At 40.2% G+C, this 21678-nt stretch overlaps 1 protein-coding gene across 1 annotated transcript in view; it reads right to left on the bottom strand.

Annotated features, from left to right (window-relative positions):
• Positions 1–21678, bottom strand: part of TAF3 (TATA-box binding protein associated factor 3) — a 114453-nt gene that overhangs the window by 90034 nt on the left and 2741 nt on the right. Inside the window, exon 2 of the mRNA XM_042052751.1 lies at positions 13968–14210. Coding sequence (XP_041908685.1) covers positions 13968–14210 — 243 coding nt within the window. The remainder of the gene's footprint in view (positions 1–13967; positions 14211–21678) is intronic.

Below are 21678 nucleotides of genomic sequence, written 5' to 3'. Positions count from 1 at the left end.
GCACTGACACTGCCCTGATGGCTCTGGTTTTAACTCGACAGTGTGCATTAGTGCTTCAGTTATTTTCCTTTTCCCCAAACTCTAGCATCTGATACAGCCCCTCTGTGGCTCCACTGTGGTGTCTCTCTTTTTTTTGTCTCCCAAGGACTGCCAGGAGCAAACCTCTGGATGTCGTGCTCCAAACTGTGCCAGGTGTATCACACACCAAGCCCTTGTTCTTCAGTAGAGATTACTGCAGAGGAACTACTAATACCACCTCCAAGAAGATACACCACAAGTGCAGTTACCTGATCTCCACTGCTCAGATCGTCCTGAAACGTTTAATTTTCCTTGCATGTGCTCATTCAGCTCCTCTCGGCTTCCCTCCTGAAGTTTCCATTCTGAGAGCAAGCAATCCCTCCCTCTGGATACATGCTTTTTTTCTTTTTGGATGCTAGCAAGCAATTTCAAGTAAACTTGGAAATGAATACATTTAATTAGTTTTAATTAAAATATATTAAACACTACTAAATTTTTTGTAATACTAAATTTTTAAAAATGGCTAATAATTTATTAATTGCATATATATAATCATTTAAAATAGTCCACTTGTGCAATGCATTTTATAGCCACATAACACATAGCAATATAAGATGCTATATGGACTCAGATTAGGGTAAATCTAGATTTTTCATCTGTATTATTTCCTTTGCCATATGTAACCAGATTATGCTGTTGTCATTTAAAGAACACATACTTTGCTGTAAATGAGACATGAACATAAAAGGAAAAATAAAAACTGGAGAGAAATTACTTGGGTTTTGCAGAATAAAAGTTGCAACTTTGATACAGCACAGTGAAGGTAGGTAGGTAGTTCAATACAGAGCTAACATTCAAGAAATATAAATCCTTGATAAGTATAGAAATAATATACCCTCAAATAGAAGTGTGAGGGTAAAAAACCTTGAAATCTCCACTTATATCTCTAACTTTCCCTACATTACATCAGAAGGTGTGATGACAGGACAGCTCAGGTGCCTCACTCTGCAGCAGGAGGCAATGAGGCTCAATAGTGCTCTGGATTTTTGCCAAATGTCATTCTTTGTCAGCTCTGTGGTAATTAGGAATCTGTCTCTTTGCATGAGGAAGCAAGACTTCTCCTTGCATAGTGTTTCTTATAGAAATCAAACTGCCTTAGATATGTTCATGTATCGTGTACCTCTGGCCAGGAAAGGTTCCAGGTTTAACAAAGCTTTGGCTCATTAAAATGACAAGGTTACAGCTCCTTCCTAATGCCACAGAAAGGAATGACCTACCCTTCACAGGGAGAATGGCACTAATGTAGCTGTTCAAAAAGCAACCCCGACCTCTGTGGGATGCTGGGACACCAAATGCAGGGAAGGAAACAAAGTCATCTAATTCTGGAGAATAGTGTTTAGGTGTTACCTGATCACTGGCGTGTTCTCCCCGTTAATTTGATACTAAGTGGACATGACTTATTGCCGGGATCTCTCCCTCTGGAGTTCGCTTGTTCCCTCATCTCTCTTGTCCTTTCAGAAAAGATTATCAGGGAAAGCCAAACTTACACCAATTAAGGCAGCAAAGAAACTGCAAAACTGGACATGGAGAGGCTTCAGTAACTCTGAGGAGTCTGAGCTGCAGTCAGCTTGAGACAAGCAAAAGCAGGTTTTTAATCCACATCTAAGCTTTTCCTCAGAAAAACAGCATCTAGAGTCTTCCCCTTGAGATACTACCAGTATATTTCATCTCTTCTAAATGACATTAAAAGGTAATAACAGCTTAATGCAAAGATGTGCTGCACTGAGAAACAGACCTAAGACAATGAGGCTCTAGCAGAAAGCTCCTCCGCCACTTAACAATAGAGAGTGAGAATATTTTCATTTATTTTCACTTAAAAAGGAAGTCAGAGTCCTGTGACTGCATTGATAGGAACGATGTACACACACTTCTTTGCCTTGAACTAAGGAAAAAGGAGCTGGTTCTTTCAGATGGAGTGGCAGTGCACAGAAGTCTTCAGCTCTGCCTCCCTTTGCTCCCGATAAAAGCTTGGAGCAACGAACTCTCAGGAGATTAGCGCACACACACGCCAGCTCCAAAAACTTTAGGCAGCATACATGTTCCTTTGAGTCTTGTACATGTGTTGTGTATAATGTGCTCTTTTTGATATTAAAAAGTTGCTAAGTTGTTCTCAAGCTGGAAAGGGTTTTCCATTTAGATAAGGCCAAAGCTACTGCACAGCACAAGCACATGTCTAACACTGGAGTCTGAGAGCAGCACAAGCGCTGGTCGTTCCACCAGGCACTGATAAGAATGATTCCATTTTATACAAATCCTACTGGAAGTTATTTAACCCCAACATTCTCCTGGTGGCACTGTCAGCATCACCTTCCCACATCCCACGCCTTTCTTTCATAGCAGATGGTAACCAGTTATCCTGTCCCTCTGTTTGGCTCCTTGCATTTAATCACTCTAAAAGTTCACGCCTTTTCTATATGTTGACTGCTAAAAATACCACATGGACATTACTGTCTGTATTATGCACAGAGTCAGCCCTCACATATATGTGAAAGGAAGAAAACTATTGAGATTAAAAAACCAAACATTTCTATTTGTCTCAGTTTCTCCACTGTCTGGGCAGCACCTTTGGATCAAACATGGTTCTCCCCTCTGCAAACACAGATTTGACACCAGGATCGGCTCTACCCCCGACATGAAAGAGTGTAACAATCTTGCATTTATTTATCATCATTCACACATACAGGTCCAACACCAAGCTAGAAAACACACATGCACTGCTGGATTTACCCTGAAAAAAATAAACAGAGGCTTGCTGAATGCTTTCAGTGAATGGGACTGGCCTAAGCACAGCATCCCTTCAGCTGCTGCTGAAACACAGGAATTGTGGTGGGAGGATGTGGCGGCTACTCAGCAGCACAGAACAGCATCGAGTGGTTTCTCCTCCATGAATTTGAAACTGCTCGGGGCATTTAAGTTGGCAGAACTCTATAACCCAACTGGAACCATGCCAGCAGGGTTCACATGCTGCTCTTGAAAAGTGAGCCACCGAGGCTTTAATCACCACAAGTGGCAAGGACTTAATTTTTCATCTCATTTGAAATATGCCAGGGCTCAACAGCAGACCGAGCCTCTTATAAAATGCCATCTACTAATCAACACTGTCTCCTGCTTCACTGGATAGCCTTGGATGTCTCCTGTTAGGAGTCCTGCAGCAACCCTGCTAGGCTTAGCCTGTAACCTAGGAAAATCTTAGCCCACCACAGCAGGGCACAGGACACATCCCACACACAGGGCATATGGACCACTGATACCGCAAAATTCAATCTCCAATTTCATCTGACATTCTTCACTTCCCACACCAGTGACAGCATTCTGCCTTTGGCCAGGCAGCAGGGCTAGATTTTAGGACCACAGCTGTAGCCTGGCATCTCATCTGTGTGACATTCCACCAGGAGATGTAGGAGATGTGATGGGAGCTCATCTCAGCAGAGATGGTCCAAATATACCAGCAAGGAGCTCAGCTCAGTGAGCTCATGTCAGAAGGAATATCTGTGTAAAGGAAAAACTCCTTAAATAGATGTGCTCCTTGTAAAACTGAAGTTTACACTGAGGTTTTGAGGAAATTCAGTGTTTCAGCCTGAATCACTGGCAATTTTAAACAGATACTACACATAAACTGTACTCTGTGAAAATCAGCTCATCTAATGGAATTTTGTTGTTTGCAACATCAGTATTAAGATACTTATCACTTTTTAATTCACATGAAGTTTACTTTTCCCAAGAGTCCTAAAAAAATACTGAATTGTGTCAATACACGCAATATTGTGATAAACCCTTCACATGCATTCAGTTTTTAAGTGTAACCGAACTACATAGCAACACCATTACAATAAAATTCCATTTTGTTTTTTCAGCTCATCACAACCAATGTGATTTAATATCATGGTTTTAAGGGCTTTGGAAAAAAAAAAGTAAGGTCTGATGCTACGGGAGGATAAATGAATGCCTAAATCTTACCAAAATCTAAATAGATTCTTACTTGTAATTCTAAAGTTTCTTAAACCACCCCCCTGCCCCCCTCTCCTGCCCAAATATCCCAACTGAAGTTCCCTGGTCAAGGGTATGTGATTTTAACTGTACTTTTTATCTTTAAAGATCCCAAAGAATATACGTACATGTTTTGATCAAGCCGAAAATATTTGTTTGCAGAATATTTTATACACACCCCAGTAAAAGGTAACTGAATGTAAATTTTGCTGTTCTGAAATGTAAAGCCTGTAATACAGAAAATTAAAAATGTATGACAAAAACACATCGATTTTCTTTAACACAACAAAAGAAATTAGTTATTTCTGAAAGCTTCCAGATGATCTATCACCTCCAGCAGTATTGTGATTTAAAATACTAAGAGCAGAGAGAAAGCCTCTTGAGTGACTGTGTTAAAAAGTTTCCCATGCAAAACCAAATGCATCCTTGTTTCATATTTAATTTGCAATAGGATCCCCAGCAGCTGAGCTGTGAGAGCTCTCCTGGCTGGTGCCTTGCTGCCTGCTGAGACAGGCTCCACACGAAGGGAGCACACGATTGAAGCCTACATTCTCAGAGCTGCACCTCAGCTCCTTTTAAAGTTAATCTGAACACACTGGACTCCAAAGGAAATGAAAAGTGAGTTTCTCCCCCTTCCTATGGCACCGGGACTTCCTGTGTTTTAGCGATTGGTCAAGAACTATTATTTCCTCCATGCTATTCCCAATTGTGACTGTCAGACGTAATTAGCGTTGTCCGCACACAAGCGCAAAATATTTGTTTAAATAAGCTTGGAACCAAAGTCCAACATGCACAGAAACCTGGAGAAACTTGGAGAATATTAAAATTCAAATAAGCTATGCCTGAACGAACATGCTGCTCTAAATATTTAGAAATGCAAAGTTCATTTGCTGAGATGAATATCCATAAAAATCTATGCAAGATAAGGGGTATTAAAATTATTCACTCTCCAGTTCAGGATGGATTATTTGGCCAATCTGTTAAGCTGTACCTCTCAGACACCCAGAATCAGTACCATCCTCCTCCCCTCAGGGAAAAGAGCTCATAACGTTTGAAGAAAAGTATGCTCCATCCCAACCGTAGGAATACACATGAAACACAGAGTCTTCCTTTAACACAACCCTTTGGAATGGGAAAGTAGGAGACATCAACAGTGAGAATGCAGAGGGCAAACAAGTTCACCAGAGAAAATAAATTAAGCAGAATGTTGCAGATTGTACAGTGGCCAGAATAAAGGCCATTTAAGTTGTTCTCGACCTCTTTCAAACACACACATGCAGAGCTGAACTTCAGTTTATCTCTCCATATAAAATACCACCCCTGGCAGCGTGGCGTCATCACTTATAACTATCATTGAAACATTAATCTCAAACCAAGTCAGAGAAATTTGTGACTTACTCTGTTACCACCTCAAGACCCACTGTTTTCCAGCCTTGGGCTAAGTACAAGCCAGATCCAGCCCTGCTCAAGTTTGACATTGCTCCTTAAAAACACAGGTATGCTATGGTAGGCTTTGCTTAACCGACCCAAACAATGCACATTTATACACAACATGCACACAGGGTTACATTTTACCCAGTCACGTCGTTCAAAGAAACGGAATCCAAACTAGAGAAATACAGAAAAATACAGCCTTGTCAAGCCATCAGAAAACCATTAATGTTTCTAATGAGTGCAATTACAAAAATGAAAGATTCTGAAAAAAACACAGCTAAAGATGAAGTTTAATTATCCATGCACCTGGATACATGAACCGGGGTTATGTCTCCAAATGCCTTCGCATTTGAACTCTCCCTGTTATCCATCCAACTTTGCATTTCTCCAAGTCTTGCAGAATTAACTGGAATTGCCTACACACAAAAATGAGTTATCCCTTCCTAATGACTTACCCAGTCACTAGAATTCTCTTTAGCTGAGAGTTGGAGAAAACAGGAGCATGTACCAAAGGCGAAGAGTGGAAGAAGATGATCTCTAACGTCCCTTTCAACCCTAATTCCAAGAAGATACTGAAGTCAAGAGCTGTACAGTAAAGTGCTTATCTGTGTGTGGCAAAAGACAAATAATTCAAATGAGCTTTCTTAGTCATAATTTTAAAAATTAGAAGGCAGAATTTCTTACTCTTAACCTGGACTGTACCACATGCAGAAGCTTATAATGAGTCATTCCCCTGATTAATGCAAGGGAGATACGGGGTCCCGTAATCCACTCGTGATCTTTGTCTAGACAATGATTTTTTTCTGATGCTAAGATCAAGGTTAGGCTCAGCCATGCTTGAAAAAGTTCACACAAACACCAAGCAGTATCTATTCCCAAATAGCTCCAAGCATGGGTATTTTTCACAGGAGGTAAGAAACACCTCTGACACTTCAGAAGTGTTTAACTGAGAAAAGTTACTCCGCAAGTAACACTTCTCCGGGCAGTTGTGTAATTCAGAACAACTACCCTGGAGGGCCAGCTCCTGGATTCCAGGTGTGAACCATTCCCTGTGTCCACATAAATGCCACAGTCACTAAATAAGCAGCAGGAGGATGCTGGCATTGCTTAAGGATACATGTCTCAAAATCAGACACAAGTATGAGGTCTCAACCAACATATTCTACATCCTAGTACAAAATTAAGGCTTGCTTGGGCTATGAGACATTTCTCCAAAAGTTTGGCACAAATTCCTGTGCAGGGAGGTAACAATCAAATTTGTGGCTTTGCTCCCAGTAGCTAAACTGACTTTCATTTGTTTTTTAAGTGCCAGGAATTGTTAGCTATCACTAACATTTTCATTAAGTTAAAGCATCCTTGGTGTCAGAAGTCAGAGGAAGAAAGAAAAGTTTGATTAAAGAAAAATATGAAAGGCTCCTGCATGAAAACACTGAAAATATAAAAAGTTACCTTGCAATAAAGTTACAAGGCCAGCCCTTAAAAAAGGCCAGTTGTGCTTCTCTTTTATCCTGCTTAACGAATCAGCCAGACTTTCCATTTCCCACTCTCCTCCCTCAAGTCCCCAAAACCACTCAGGGCTGTAAGGGAAAGTCTGAAAGGCCTGAGAACAGTAACACCCAGCTATCAGACGATAACCTAATTTGAAACTTATGCTTTCCAAGGCACAAAGGTGTCTGATGATCCAGCTGAAATAAAATCCTTGAGCATAGCTGCAGTAGACAGTGCAGGAAGCAACACAGGCACTAAACAAAGTCACACATTGTCAGAAAAGGGAAAAAAATGATCTGACGTGACGAGTCAAGACAAGTGACAAAAGTTTTGCTGAAAAAGGATCAGTAGGAAATTAAAATCATGACAGCATTTCTGTTCAAAATACACAAGACAATAGAATCCTTTTATCACAAAGTCCCATTTTCTCCTCCAGTTTTATTCTAACCAAAATTGCAATTTGCACATCACAATGCAGTGAAAGGATCCATGACTTTCACTCCCATTCCATGTAAATAATTTACTGCAAAAGGCTGGCTTTTATCAGTCAACTTCTGCATTTTGCAGTTTTTATTTTTGAATCCTTAAGAATCACTAACAACTTGTAAGTTATCTAAACAGGTCAGAAAAACAGAGAAATCTTTGTGGGAAGGTTTGAAAAGGATGATATTCCCTTGAAGTCACGTTAGCTTCATTTCAATTGCTGTATGCAGCAAATAAAACTAGATAGCTTAAGAAGCTAAAACAATAAATTTTCACAATGCTGAATTTTTAGTTAGTTTTACTAACTTCTTACTGTTACTTGTAAAAAAATGGAGGCAGCATCTTTATAAAATTTATTTTCTGATTTGCTTCTTCATGTATAGCCAGGTTCCACCTGGTTTATTTATTTTGAGGGATAAAGCACTTAAAAGACCCCAAAAACAAAAACATGGAAATCCATCACAAGCCTCTCCTACAATTAAAAAAACCCATTTTTAATCTGTTTCCTCCGTTCCCCACTTCCAGCTGCCATTAAGTTTCTTAAAAAATAGCAAGCGTTTTGGGTTTTTTTTCCAAAGACATCAATTATTAGGAGAAGTTAGGTACTAGTCTCCTAGACAATATAAAATAGTGCCTGTCTCTGTCTCCACAGTCTACGGATCCCAACTATGTGATTTAGTTCCTGCCACAGATGAAGTTTTACTATGGCACTTATTACATTGATTTTTTTTTTTTTCTCCAAGTGCTGCAAACTAAAGAAGCTCTCCTGTGAAAGTCTATTTAACTCCACATTTAAAAAAACCCAACTTCATTAAATCCTTACTTGCAGGATTTCACTGGAAATTATGGTTTCGATTATGATACAACTTCTTAAGAAAAGGTAAAGATACAGTTGTCCTCCCAATTACAGCTTTATCAGCACGCCTTCCAGGAAAGTTATTTTTCTGTCTAATGGCAAGATTTAAACCAGGCACATTTTCTGTACACTTTTTTTTGTTCCTGTCTCGTATTTTCCTTTTTTCCTTTGAAACCTCCCTCTCCTATTGGCTCTTTCCCAATGCCTTTCTTCTGGCTGCATCTCAAGCTTGGCTGCTTTTCTCATTTTGTCTGTTTCTCCTGTTGCTCCTTCCTTGCTGGGCTGCTGCAGACGTGAGGATCACTCCTCACAAAAGCAATCAGAGTCTGACTCTCTGAACACACTGCACACACAGCTAAAGGATGCCTGCGAGTATCAGCAACCAGGCACGGTGAGCAACCAGGAGCAAAATCTTCACAGCCTGGCAGGGCTTTAACTCTTCAAACTGCTTGAATACACAGTACCTGTTTGTCGAGGAGTGGTGCTTTCCTAACCACCTATACTGAAAAAGCTCTGTTGAAAAGATCATTGCTGCTTTAAAATCGTCAGTGTAGCTGCTAGAATGAGGGAGAGTTAGCCTGTGGGGTTAAACTAGACCTGGGGAAAGGCAGAAAGGTTTAAAAGTGCCATCAGTGAGACCTGTGTTACCAAAACGGCAAAGCGGATACCCCAGGATCCCTTTAAAAGCCCATCACACGCTGATTTACAAAGAGAGATTGGCTTCGTTCAACACTTGGAGAAACCAGAGATTGAAATCACTCTGGTCTGAGATCCACAACTTGCTACATTCAGTTCTGGCCACAGAAAGCACCGCCAGACTGAAGGGGCAGTGATAATTCTAAAGTTCTCATCTATTTCCCACTGGAGCTCGACACTTACATTTTTTGTCACCCTGATGCTTAATGCTTTATACAATCACAATTCTAGCACTGGTAGAACCTAGACACAAAAATGTGTTCTTTTGATTAGCACCTGGCTTCACCAGCACCCCCGATTCTCATCAATTCAAACAAGATCAGCAGCTACCATGGCAAACACTAGAGATGTGCTGAGATGAGCTGTAATTTGACAGCTAGGTTTCCATGCTTCCAGATGGCTGGAAACATCAGGTTTTGGTAGGTAACAGGTTCTAACATCACATAAGCAGCAAAGAGGGGAAAAGGCAGGACTGTAAGAAGATCAGCAATTTTATGCTTTGATCTGACAGGGAAATAAAATGCTCTGACAGGAAAGGCTACAAATAAATCTGAATTTGTAAACTGTGCCAAGAACTTGTCCTGACTCAATGATCAGAAATACAATGCCAGTGCTTAAGCACACATTACCAGGAATGAAAGACAACAAAATGTAGTGCCTGGTAAAAATTACATTCATTTCCAGATCGTTTTTAAGGGAAAGGAGCTGAACACCTCTAGGAGTGGGAGTGAAGCAGTACGAAGCAGAGGGCAGAAAAAAATGCAGCTGGAACTGAGGAGAAAGTCTGACTCTCTAAAAGCTACCCTTCTCCCCACAAAATACCTAAACTAGTGGGAAAAGACTCTCATGTCTTCTGCCTCATATCCCGCTCATGTGCCCCAGCACAATTACGGTGTAAAAGAGGAACGAGGGTCTAATGCAGACACCACGGACTATGAACAGCATTGCACACACAAAACCAACGTGCTTTCTTCAGTTTTCCAGACAGAGAAGTAGGGATGAAGTCTGTGACTTCAAAAAGTCACAAAAAGAGAGCAGTTGACATAGAGTGGTTATTTAAAACAAATAATTTTTTTTTTTTAAACGAGGTAATAAAAAGGGGCAGCAAGCACAAGTAGAAATTAATTCCAGGAAGTTTAAAAATAAGGATACTGTGGCACATGCAGGAATCCCACCTCACTTTTCTTTGTTTTAATCATGGAGAATGCTACATGTTCTTACAGCACCAGGACTCAGGGCTCTCAACATTATCACAAAATGTAACTGTGATTATTATTAGCTGTGGAGAAGTATCTGGGCTTTCTCAGCTGGCCTAGTTTCAGCATGAACTGTTTTGCTTCAAATGCAATCAACAAATTCCATGAAGTTGATTTATTATTGCAAAATGTATGTTCTCTTGCATTAAAGCACAAGAAATAAAGCATGACCATCATGTTTTGTAACTAATTTATTTTTTTCTCCTTTTTAAATCTGTCTTACAAGTTTACCATGACATTTTAGTGACAACAGTGCTAAACTAACTCAAAAACAAAAAGGAGACTAATTAAAAATAGGCAGACAGCTAACATCATGATACATTGGCATAAAATTATCCCTTCAGTGTCCTTTGTAAAAGTACTGCTAAAAACCCAACATCTTCCATGGCAATACTGAGTCAGATTGTTTTATAATATACAGAATTATATATGCAGATCGTCACAGCTCCAGCATTTGGTTAGAGTTTGCACTCCATATTAAAGGCAAGATACATTTTCTGCTTTCTTGGAACAACACGTATCACTGAACTGAACTCCCGACTGACACAAATTAGAGATCTTGAAAACTTATTTGCCTTCCTCCCTTTTCCCTACAATTTCAGGAATCACTCGGGGCTCTTTCAGAATTTCTTACTACTGAGTACAGTGAAGGAGATGGCTCCTCTCAGGCTGGTTGGGTTTTTTGCTCTTATGGATTCTCTGGCAATGATAACTAAGACATCTCTTGAGCTGCTGGGCAGCCTCTGCATAGCCTGAACCACCACCAGTTCTGGAGTAAGTGGAAATAAGGAGTTGGTTGCATGTGCAGAACTAAAGGACTTTTGGGAAGGAGGGTAGCAACACCTACTGGTCGTGGCGCAGACTGAACACTGCTTTGGTTTGGTTTTTAAATTAACAATACTGAAAAAAGAGCTTTTTTTTTTACTAAAAGTCGTGGCTACATTATTACTAAAATATATCAGCACTCGTAATTTCTGACCCCTAACAGTAAACAAATACTTGTACCTGAGCTGAGCTTTAGGTTTCTATATAAAATGGGACATAACGGGTCCTGCTAACGACTCCTTTAAGTCACAGAAAGATTTACATCACACACCCTAATGTGCACAAAGCCTTCCTCCATTACTAATTATTGACTACTCAAAGCAACTCAAATATTATGGACTGCACAATCTGAGCAGCTGCATATTTTTTTTCTACACTATAAAATATTGCAAAGTATTTAAATGGCTTCTGCAATTCTTCAGTATTTCTACAATGCAGTCCTTTAATTTGCAAAAGTAGGTTTTTCTTCCAAATTTTACTTGGAATAACATAGAACAAAACATATACAGCAGTTTTGTGATCCACCTCGTCCCTTTCAAAAACAAACCACAGCGCACGAACACCATTTTCAGAAAACACTTAATTCAAAATTAAAACGTCCTCAACTGTAAATCTTTTAAATCAAGTATAACAAATATGCATTCAGCAACTGTTATTTAATGCTTCCTTTAAATTTCCATTAAAAAAAATATTTTATTCATTTTTACAAGTTGTGTGTGTCTATAGGTCCTCTGATATACTACCCTTAGGCATCAGAAGTTTTCCTGGTTCTCATCCAACTTTGGAAATAATATCTTCTTGCTTCAGGTGTTAAAAGGATTCATACATTATTTATAAGGACTGCTAAAATCTAACTCCTGGATCTAACTTGCCAGAGAAAGAGTATAAAAAGTTACATATAGAAAAAAAAGAAAAAGCACAACTGTCCCCATTTCAATTTTTAGCCTCTCTTTGTGTGTATTGTCAGGCTGAGTCTGTAACTCTCATCTCTCCCTCCCCATGCTCAGATATTTGTCTACAGCTGCTTTGAGCCTCGCTGGATTTGACTTTTCTTGCATATTTTAAAGTATGATTTTCCAAGGGAAAAAAACCTATAACAAGTGCAGAACTGCTGGGCAACTTGTTACACTTCAAAGATGCCAGATTTCTCTGACAGAATGGTGTTTGTTCACTTCCTGAAAAATCAGGCTAAAGAAAGTAGCCAGAACAGGGCAGCTAAAATCCCTATTCACTTCTCAAAGTCTTCTTCCTCTGTACTCTTCTTCTATATACACTGTGCACATAGATGATATTTACATTTTGTTTGCCTCTTCCTGGTTTGAGAGAGCTCACTGTTAGATTTTTAAGACAACCCTTTTAACAAACTTCACAAGGGTGAGAATTTAGGATCTCCTTACCAAGTTAAGAAAGTATTTCTGTTTTGAACAGCAGTCCCATTTCCTGGGTTGTATTAAGGCAAGAAACACTGAAATGCTATTGCTCTATAAAACACAACTAAAGGAAACAGAAAACTGAAGTCTACGGAGCCTCAGAAATACTCACCAGGATAAGTAAGTCCTCACCTTGTTACTGGAATAAGCATATTTGTTCAGAACACACAAAACTCAGTACCTGTTCCTCAGATACCTGTTCCTTATCACAATTTCACTTGGTCTAACTGGAGCATGCAGCAACTGCATCCTTGTAGCTGAACATGATGTAAGAAAGCCTGAACTCACACTTTCTAAATCACTGGAATACTGCCTCGTGCCACATTTGTAGCAGCACAGCAATGGATTTCTTTATTCAATAAGGTGATGTTGTTTATGTTAATCCTTACACCAGGTAGAATTTTTACACCTATTTCAACGGGCAGACTTTGAGACCTTAGTTCTTAAAAAAAAGAATATGCAAATAGAGCATGATAGACGTTCTGTTCCCAAAAAATTCTCAATTAACTATCTTGTGCAAGTTGCACCTGTTCCTTAGACTCTTTCGGAAAATTAAGTTCTTCTGCCTGGGATTTTTATACCCACAAGCTTATATATATTTATTTCCTCACAAAGTACAGTTGTGTGCTGTTCACTATTCAAACGGAGAGTCAGACTGGGCCATATTTCTTAAAGGTTTATCTTATTAGCAATCAAGTCTCAAACAGCTGAAAAATAGAGAAAACAATTTTGTTTTTTCCCCTGCCACAGTCAAAATTCTCAGGTTAGTTCCAGCTCATAGCACTTTTATAGTTGGCTTCACTGCTTCCTCAACCTTTGCCTCTGTGGGACAAGAAAGGGAAGGAGCAGCTGGAACAGTGAAGATGAAACCCTAATCAACATTAGCAATCAGAATTAGAAGCCAGTACAATGCCTCTAAAATACTCTTACTTCCATATTTTGAAGCTGAATTCATTTTAACTTGAAAATGAGGTTTTTTTGGTTGGTTGGCTTTGGGTTTTTTAGTGAAATTTGTTACAAGTAAGGAGAAACAGCTGTCAGGAGCAGGAAATGCTGTGCCAGTCTCACCAGCTCTTCCTTTTCCTACCTTTACCAAATTACAGAAGCTCTTGCAGGATGCATAAGGGGGAGGCTAACACATAAAAGGTAATGCAAAGCACTCATTTCTACTGTCATCTGAAAACTTAAAATTTAGAATGCATTATAGAAACAAGGGTTAACACGGTGAATTTTTGGCACAAGTTAATCTGGAAAGTGAAAAGAGTGGAAAACAAACTTGCCACAGCACTGCTATCTGTTTTGCAACCTTGCTTGTGTAACACCCCCCAGGTCCTTCCTGAGCCACTGCCGTGGGGCAGCACAGCTCGAGCTCCTGGGGGATGCCCACAAATACCCAAACACACCAAAACTGAAAGCAGAGGATTAATTTCGCACCTTCTTGAGAGGAGACAATAGGTGGCAGGTAGTCAGGGATGTACTCCTTCCTCTCTTCCGCATCCTTACTTCCCGGCTGGGGGAACTGTAGGACATTGTTCTTGCTGACAGGGAACGAAGGGATTTGATGTGCAAAAGTGACAGGTTCAATATTGTGTATGTAATCTTCCAGCTCATGCAGGTTAACCCCCATAAGCTTGAAAGCATCGCCTACGTCATCCAAAATTGGATCTGTGCGGCCATCTGGAACAAAAAAAAACAACAGAAGAACAATATTTTCACAAGAATCGAGGTTAAAATATTTGACCTGAAGATGCTTCGAGACTAGTGAGTCCCCCAGCTCACCACCAGTAAGACAGATGGATTTACCACCCCACAGTTCTACCAGGTTTACTTTCAGAAGGGTTTTGTTTTGAGCCATCACTTTGTTTCAAATCATACCATTAAAGAACTGCACTCCAAGAAGCAAATCAAGCCAAAACGAGGGAACAGCAACAGACAGCTTTACCTGGCAACAGTCAATTAACACCACATGACCCCCATATGCAGAAAGTGCTCTTTACCAGTATGGAACAGATCAAACATTGTTTCTCAACTTACAAGAGGAACAATTTCATTTTTTTGAACTGACTATAGTTTACAAGGAGAAAAAAAAAGTCTATTGATAAATAAGAAACCTTCACAAAGTATCTTTCCACCAGATGAAATCTACAGGCTTCAGAAACTATGAGCCCCTTTACCTACTGGTTAGCTATACCTCCTGGATAAAAGAGAGGAATACTAAGTAGTGGTCTGATGAGGAGAGAATATTTACACTAAACTTTGGGGGCTGATTTCCTGGGGTGCAACTTAAGTTTGATTCGACAGCAAAAATCTTACTTCCTTCACAAAAAGCACAGTGAAACCTCACTGGCTAGGCAGTTGGGATCCTTATTTAATATGATCTCCAAGAAAACAGTTCAACAGAGGATGCAGTTTGTGCTACACAATTAACTTGGCTCAAAGCTTTAAATTACACTTGCAGAAAGTCCTCCAAGTACCTTAGTTTCCCTGACTTGACAAAGGAAAATCCCTCGAAAGGCCTCTGGAGGGAGAACTGGACACCTGGCTTTGACAGCCAAGGCACCACTTCAAGTCTCTCCTTGACTTTTTGTAACTACAATAACCCAAAACCAATGCTGTAAACCGCAAACATGATTTTTAATTCAATAAAATGGGATACTGAATTATTACAATTCTGTAGAATTGGCTTATGAAGATATTACATCCCTACATGATGATAAGCTGTGATTTACTTCAAAAAGGAATTATGGAAAAGCAGCCTGTGCTTATTTGAAGGAACACAATGGCTATTGTGGAGCCCTGGCTTCAGATAACGGGGGGATGCTCTTTTGTTTGTCCTTTAACCTAATCTCTTCTTGGTTTATCTTGAAGCCGAGGCAGCTGAGGGGGCTGGTTCTCACATCACTGCATGAATTCCACCCCCCAGCCACCTCATGCCTGCAGGTACATTTAGAAAATGAGAATCTTGTTCTAGAATTTCCCTTCTTAAGTCTTGTGGTGAAGATAAGGGTAATGCTCAGGTTATGGGGTTGATTCTCAGTTCTCCAACACTGGCCTCTTGTGTGACTCTGGGTAAGTCTCGCCTGCATTTTAATTCTTTCCACAGCTAAAAGGGAGATCAGACCAAGTTACTGCCAGTTTTACCCTGCTGTATCTGGAATGTGAACAGGGTGAGAACCACCGCGGAGTTTGTGTTTGAGTAATACCTGGTACATGTGCAATACCAGTTTCCTCTGCAAACTCCAGACCTGTATCCACATAATTACATGAGGATATCACCACTCCAGAGTAGTTGAGATCCTTATAGTTATTAGGGGGGAAAAAAAACATGTTTTATGCTTAAAAAATTAAATGCAGATAGTTGACACCACTAAGAAATTTTGAGTTGTTGCTTTTAGTTGCTCTTCAGGCTATGAAGGAACCTGTGAATTCACTGAAGCATCTTCTAAGGTGTCAAGATTGAACAGGTACAAGTTTGACAGGTGAAAAGAAAAACTTGGGGAAAACTTTTCAAAGGTCTTTTCCTAGATCTGCACATGATCTATCTTTAACCTCCAGAAAAGTGTGCTGACATGATTAGCAAGTGATAAATGCTAAAAAGGAATTCCTTCAACAACTGCTTTTTAAGAACACGTGGCAAAGAAGCAGCTACTAACTGTAACTGAAGCATGGAAATATTTAACAACTGTATCATGAAACAATTATGTGTGTTAGAAACTGGGTTCAAAAGGTGACCAAAAAAACCCCAAAGAAGATTCAATTTTCCCACAGCTTTGACATTTGCCTCCAAAAAGACAATGCCAAGTCATAAGATTGATTGAAAGCTAAAAACAGTGTTTAAACCTGCAACTGTCAGAGGGATGAAAGGATGGAGCAGTTAACCCTTCTTTTCAAGACAGAGTGTCCTCAGTGACAGAAGTATTCAAAAAAGTTTCAGGTCTGTATTCATATCTGTATTTAAAGTCAAACCTATTATCAACTGGAAATTATCACAGCACAAAAACGTGTTAAATGTAATTCCTCAAATAAAGACTTTACACTCATTTCAACAATTTAGCATTTCTCTTCACTCTCTGGCTTAATAAAAAAATCAGTAAAATAGCAGAAGCCAGACAAATGAAAGGGAATGCTGACAAACATGTAACCTCTCCTGCTGTTTCATTTAGTCTTAGGCTTTTTTCTGTAAGCAAATGATGCCAAGAAAAAAGTTTAATCTGTGCATACTGAACTTATCTCACTATTCTTCAGATATCTGTGCTATCCTCAGTTTAAAAACTCAGATGCTGAAGCCTCCCAGTGAAATAATTAATCCAATGTCACACAGCAAGTCAGTGCCAGATCACAAGCACTTCAGAGCTTTGGTTTCCAGTCTCTTGCTGTTCTTTATACCACAACGCTTTAAATACTATCATTGTTCAGGACTGGGAAGAGGTGGAAGGAGTTGGGAACAGTTTATCCAGCAAGTTACAACTCTCCTCCTTATACCCCATCAACAATGAACTAGGAAAATACCTTTCTCACAAGCTTTTAAGCTGCACTGTCTCCCTGAATGGGAACTGAGTGCTCCAAAACTGGTAAAACTGTGGCAGCAGCAGAGCTAAATTAAGACCACTTGGTCTCAAAACAGCTCACCAGAAACCTGTGGGAACGGCTATGCTACTACAATACTCTCAGCTTCCCTGGGCATGAGAACAAGCACCAGCTGAGGAGGAATCTGCACATGGAATTACATCCCAAAAACGTACTGGACTGAAATGATGGGCAAAGAGAATCCAGGCAGACAGAGTATGTGTGGAAAGTTATCCAGCCCTGAGCCCCACTGCTCAGCATCACCTGCAGATGAACCAACCTGTCCACAAGGAAAACCAAACCAAACAGAAGGAGGAAGATGAAGCACTAAACTCCCCTACAAACAAGGGTTGGGGCTGTGGGGAAAAGGAATTTTCAGAAGCTCCTAAAGCCTAGTTATTTTTGCAAAAGTCACAAGAATTCCTCCAGCAAACAAGCTGGCCAGTGCTCATGTCATCCAAAGGCACTGTGAGGGGGTGTGTGGGAGTTAGGGAACTGTCTTACTTTCCTTAAATTCAGTCTCAGGAATAGCTGATTTCCTTTTGTCAAACTCGCCCCCATCACCTCCTCCTCCCTGGCCGAAAGTTCGTATGAATGAGTGAATATTTAACAGGCGAGTAAGTACAGAACAGAAGAGCTTTTAATTTCATGCCAGGTTTCTTAAAGGAAGCAACTACAGTTCTGTAATAAATATACTGAGAAAAATTAATGAGTCACCACCCATGCAACATGTAGACGTGTTATAAATAGCTCAGCATTCCCCCTTACGGCTGCTATAAAAGAGATTTTTTTTTAAATTTTATTTTAACCAGCAAATTATTAGGTATAGCTCCTTGGTATTTTAATTACAGGCTCTATCACAGATTCCTTGTGCTCCAGCACATCACAAGAAGTTACTCCAGGATAACTGTTTCAAGGAGACAACGCTGTTTCCATCCAGTAGAGTCCTAACAGGTTATTCAGAAAGTATAGATGCCTTACTTAAATGCACTTAAGTGGGGAAAAAATGGTCCTATTAATGTAGTCACCAGACAGGCAAAAGCATCTTCTTGCTACTGGTGCTCAGAGTCTGCTCCTTCTCCCAGTAACCTCAGAAACGTCAAGCAAAAAAAAAACATGTTGTCTTTCTTTATATTAGTAGCCAGTAAGAAGTTAATTAGGTCAAAAACATCAACACTTAAGGTTATCAGGACAAAAAATGTACACTTGTAATGAATGTTATGGGCCCAGGATAGATCCTTGTTACGAAGTCATTCAAAGACCAGCAGAGGGAATCAGCTCATTTAAATTGATCACCAAAATCTAACCCTTTGATAGAGATTATTATTGTATAGTGATAAGAATGAAGTAACTAAAAAAAAGAACAAAACCAAAGAAAACATATGAGGTAACTTTGACATTACAAAGAAATAAAAAAATTGGCTGATGCCAGGTGAACTCTCTCCTCTGTGGTAATTGCCAATGAAAATATTGGTCTGCTGTTTGCATTCTCCCTTTGCTATAATCAAGTTTACAGGAGAGACTGTGCAGACACTGAAGCAGTTTTGGAGCCAGTTCTGCCTTGGAAAACATTTTGCAATATCGGCAATTTTTCCTTCCAGTTAAAATATTGTGCTCACCAGATCAGAACCTGCCTTTCAATAAAAATGCAGTTGCATTAATAATACCAATTTCAATATAGTCACTAATATTTTTATATGTATATATAATTAGTATTTAGTCCTGCAAAGAGCAGAGACTTGGACTCAATGATCCATATGGGTCCCTTCCAACTTGAGATATTCTACAATTCTATGTTTGCATAAAAATAATCTTCAAAAAAGTAGTCAAACAATATGAAACTAAAGACCAACTTTTAAACTTTATTTCCTAACTGTCAGCAAATCTCAGGAGAAAAAGAAATATAAAAGCACAATATATCCAAGCATATGCTCAGCACTCAAAATTGAAGGAAAGAGTATTGTAAAATCCACTTCTAGATTCAAAATGTTAATTATCCAGTTTATTACACTTCTTGATTTAGCAGCAGATAATCTAAATTTGTCCTGTTGAAATATGCCCAGGTGCCCTCAGTGATAGAAGCTAAGTAGCTTCTATCTGACTGGTTTTTAGAGCAATGTAACAGGAAAATGAGGCTTTGCGGGGCATGAGCCACAATTCCCCTCCTCATCCCTCCCATGAACTGCACCACCCACATAAATATAATGGAAACTGAACTCCCTCACTGGAATGTTAAGTTAAGAAGTAAAACATGATATATTCTGCATGTCTATAACCCACCACCCCACTGCCAAGCCACAATATCTAAATTCATGGCAAACAAAGCAGATTCTGATCTGTCCTCATGGACAGCTCCCCAGTATAAAAAAACCCAACGTATACAATCCAGAGCAGATAACCCAAAGCACCAGCTCTGCCACACCTCTATCAAACCTGTGAAACAGGAGTGCAAAACAAAGTGGCACCTAACAGGGAGCTTTTCCCTTTTCACCTCTGCTTAAAACCAACAACAACAATGCAGAACTCTGCTCTCAGAAACCACACTACATCAGTTTGTTTTGCAGCCCGATACCCTAATTACATACTCCAACACTGGTTTTCAAATATTTAATTTAAATTTTAGGATAAAACAGCACCCAGCACATTGAATGGTGTTCCTCTGACAAGCTTTCCACAAATCTGAGCAGCATAATATGGTGTACCTTAAGAGGAAAACCCTGATTTTCTCCCTGTAAGTTCAGCCTCTCCTCCACCCCCAACACAGCATTCAGAAGCATTTCACGGCATCAAACACATCTCAAACCCGCTTTGCAAATCCTTTTGCCTTCTCTTTGCAGCCACAGAAGCTCCCATCAACTACAGCTACTGCAAATGCAAAGAAACAACAGCAGAAAAGTAATGAAAATCTTGAATGCAGCTCTCCTAATGGGATGTAACAGCTGGAACAAAGATCTAACCCAGCTGGGAGAGCCATCATTTTCTTCTGCAAGTGAGAGAACACGTGAGCAGCGATGACAGGCTTTTCACAGCGATACCACGGTGTCTCAACTACGTCAGAGTAAATCCATTCAGTTTGGAACACAAAGATTATGTCCCTCAGCTGACAGCCCTGCTAACTCAAACCCCACTGGTTTGACTCCGAGATAATGCCCTGACAATAAAGATGCTACAATTGGAATTTAATTAATTCTACTTATGCAAAACCATGGCAGAATTCAACTCATTCATCCAGAGCTGGGTTTGTACAGTAACTTATTTTAGGAGCAAAAGGAAACAATTCTGAAATCGCAGGGAGATGTCAGCTTGGTATTAAGATGTCGTTTTACAAACCTTTTTAAAGAAAGAAATACAGGGATCATTTTAAGAGAGGCAATACAAAAAATACCACATCACTGGCATGAAAACAGCATATTCCCCATCTCTGGAAAAAAAAACAACAACAACAAAAAAACAACAACAAAAAGATTGTGATACTTGTGGTACTTCCTTCCCCATTCCTAGAGTGGAAAAATGCCTTTCCCCACCTTTGGTAAGGAAACCCAAAGCAAGAGAGGGATAACCGAGCTCTGCAAACTTCCAATCCACAGCATCAGAAGGAGAAAGTTTTATTTGCATCATCTCTGTGTCTTTTCTTCTCAGTTGTACAAACATCTTCCCCAATATTTGTACTAACCCTATCAAAGGACAGCTCTGACCAAGCCCACGTGAGTTTCTTTTTCACCCCATAACTCCATCCTCCCAAACCCTCTCTGTGGTCTCCTTTAATTGCTTTAAAGATCATTTCTATGTGGATTGGCCTACAAACTTCAGAGCTGCAGCAGCTGCACTTGTGCTGCTCAGAGATACGGGTTAATATTGCACGGTCCCATTTCTGGATGAACTTGTTCTCAAATTTGGGGAAAGCTTGTACAAGTAAACCTATTCAACCTGAGAAATCCAGTTTGCAGCACGAAGTCCCTCCTAAGCTTGGTGACACTGGCAGTGCCAGACTCAATCTCAATTATTCCTGAAATGATGGAGCAGAGACAGGACCAGGTACACTCAGCTCATCACTTGCTTCATGGGAGATCCCTGCAGCAGTGAAAACTTCTCTTCCCTTCTTCAGAGAAGGTACACAACTTCCAGCAACAGCACTTTTAGCCTGTGGTTGCTCCTCTCCTGACCAAGCCACCCACACTGAGCTTCCCAGCTCCGCACACTCTCCCAACTCATCCCTGCAGAGCAATCCAACACACAGAGGCCTCACAGTTCCTTGGATCTTGAAGCTGCATCCAGCCCTCCACCAGCTTGCCTCTGATTTTCCTCTCACCTGTGGCTGTGACACCTCATTAGCACAGTTCCCACAGCTTGGACAGAAGTGCTGGCAAATGTTCCCACTGGTGCTGCCATCCCTGTTACCTCTCCAGTAAACTCCTGCAGGCCCCAGCACATTCTCTGAACTGGTGGTGGCTACAGCAGCCCCAAATCCACCATCAGTGTGTCACCTTCTCCCTACCCAGCACTTCAGGCAAGCAATCAATTATCCATTCCAGCTCCAACCCCTGCCAGACCCAACTACTCTGACCTCTGCCCCATGGGC

The sequence above is a fragment of the Corvus kubaryi genome, unplaced genomic scaffold, assembly GCF_017639235.1.
Source record: "Corvus kubaryi isolate FWS band 111438036 unplaced genomic scaffold, C.kubaryi_AGA036_p1.0 135, whole genome shotgun sequence".
Taxonomy (NCBI): domain Eukaryota; kingdom Metazoa; phylum Chordata; class Aves; order Passeriformes; family Corvidae; genus Corvus; species Corvus kubaryi.
This window is presented reverse-complemented; position numbering and strand designations above follow the sequence as displayed.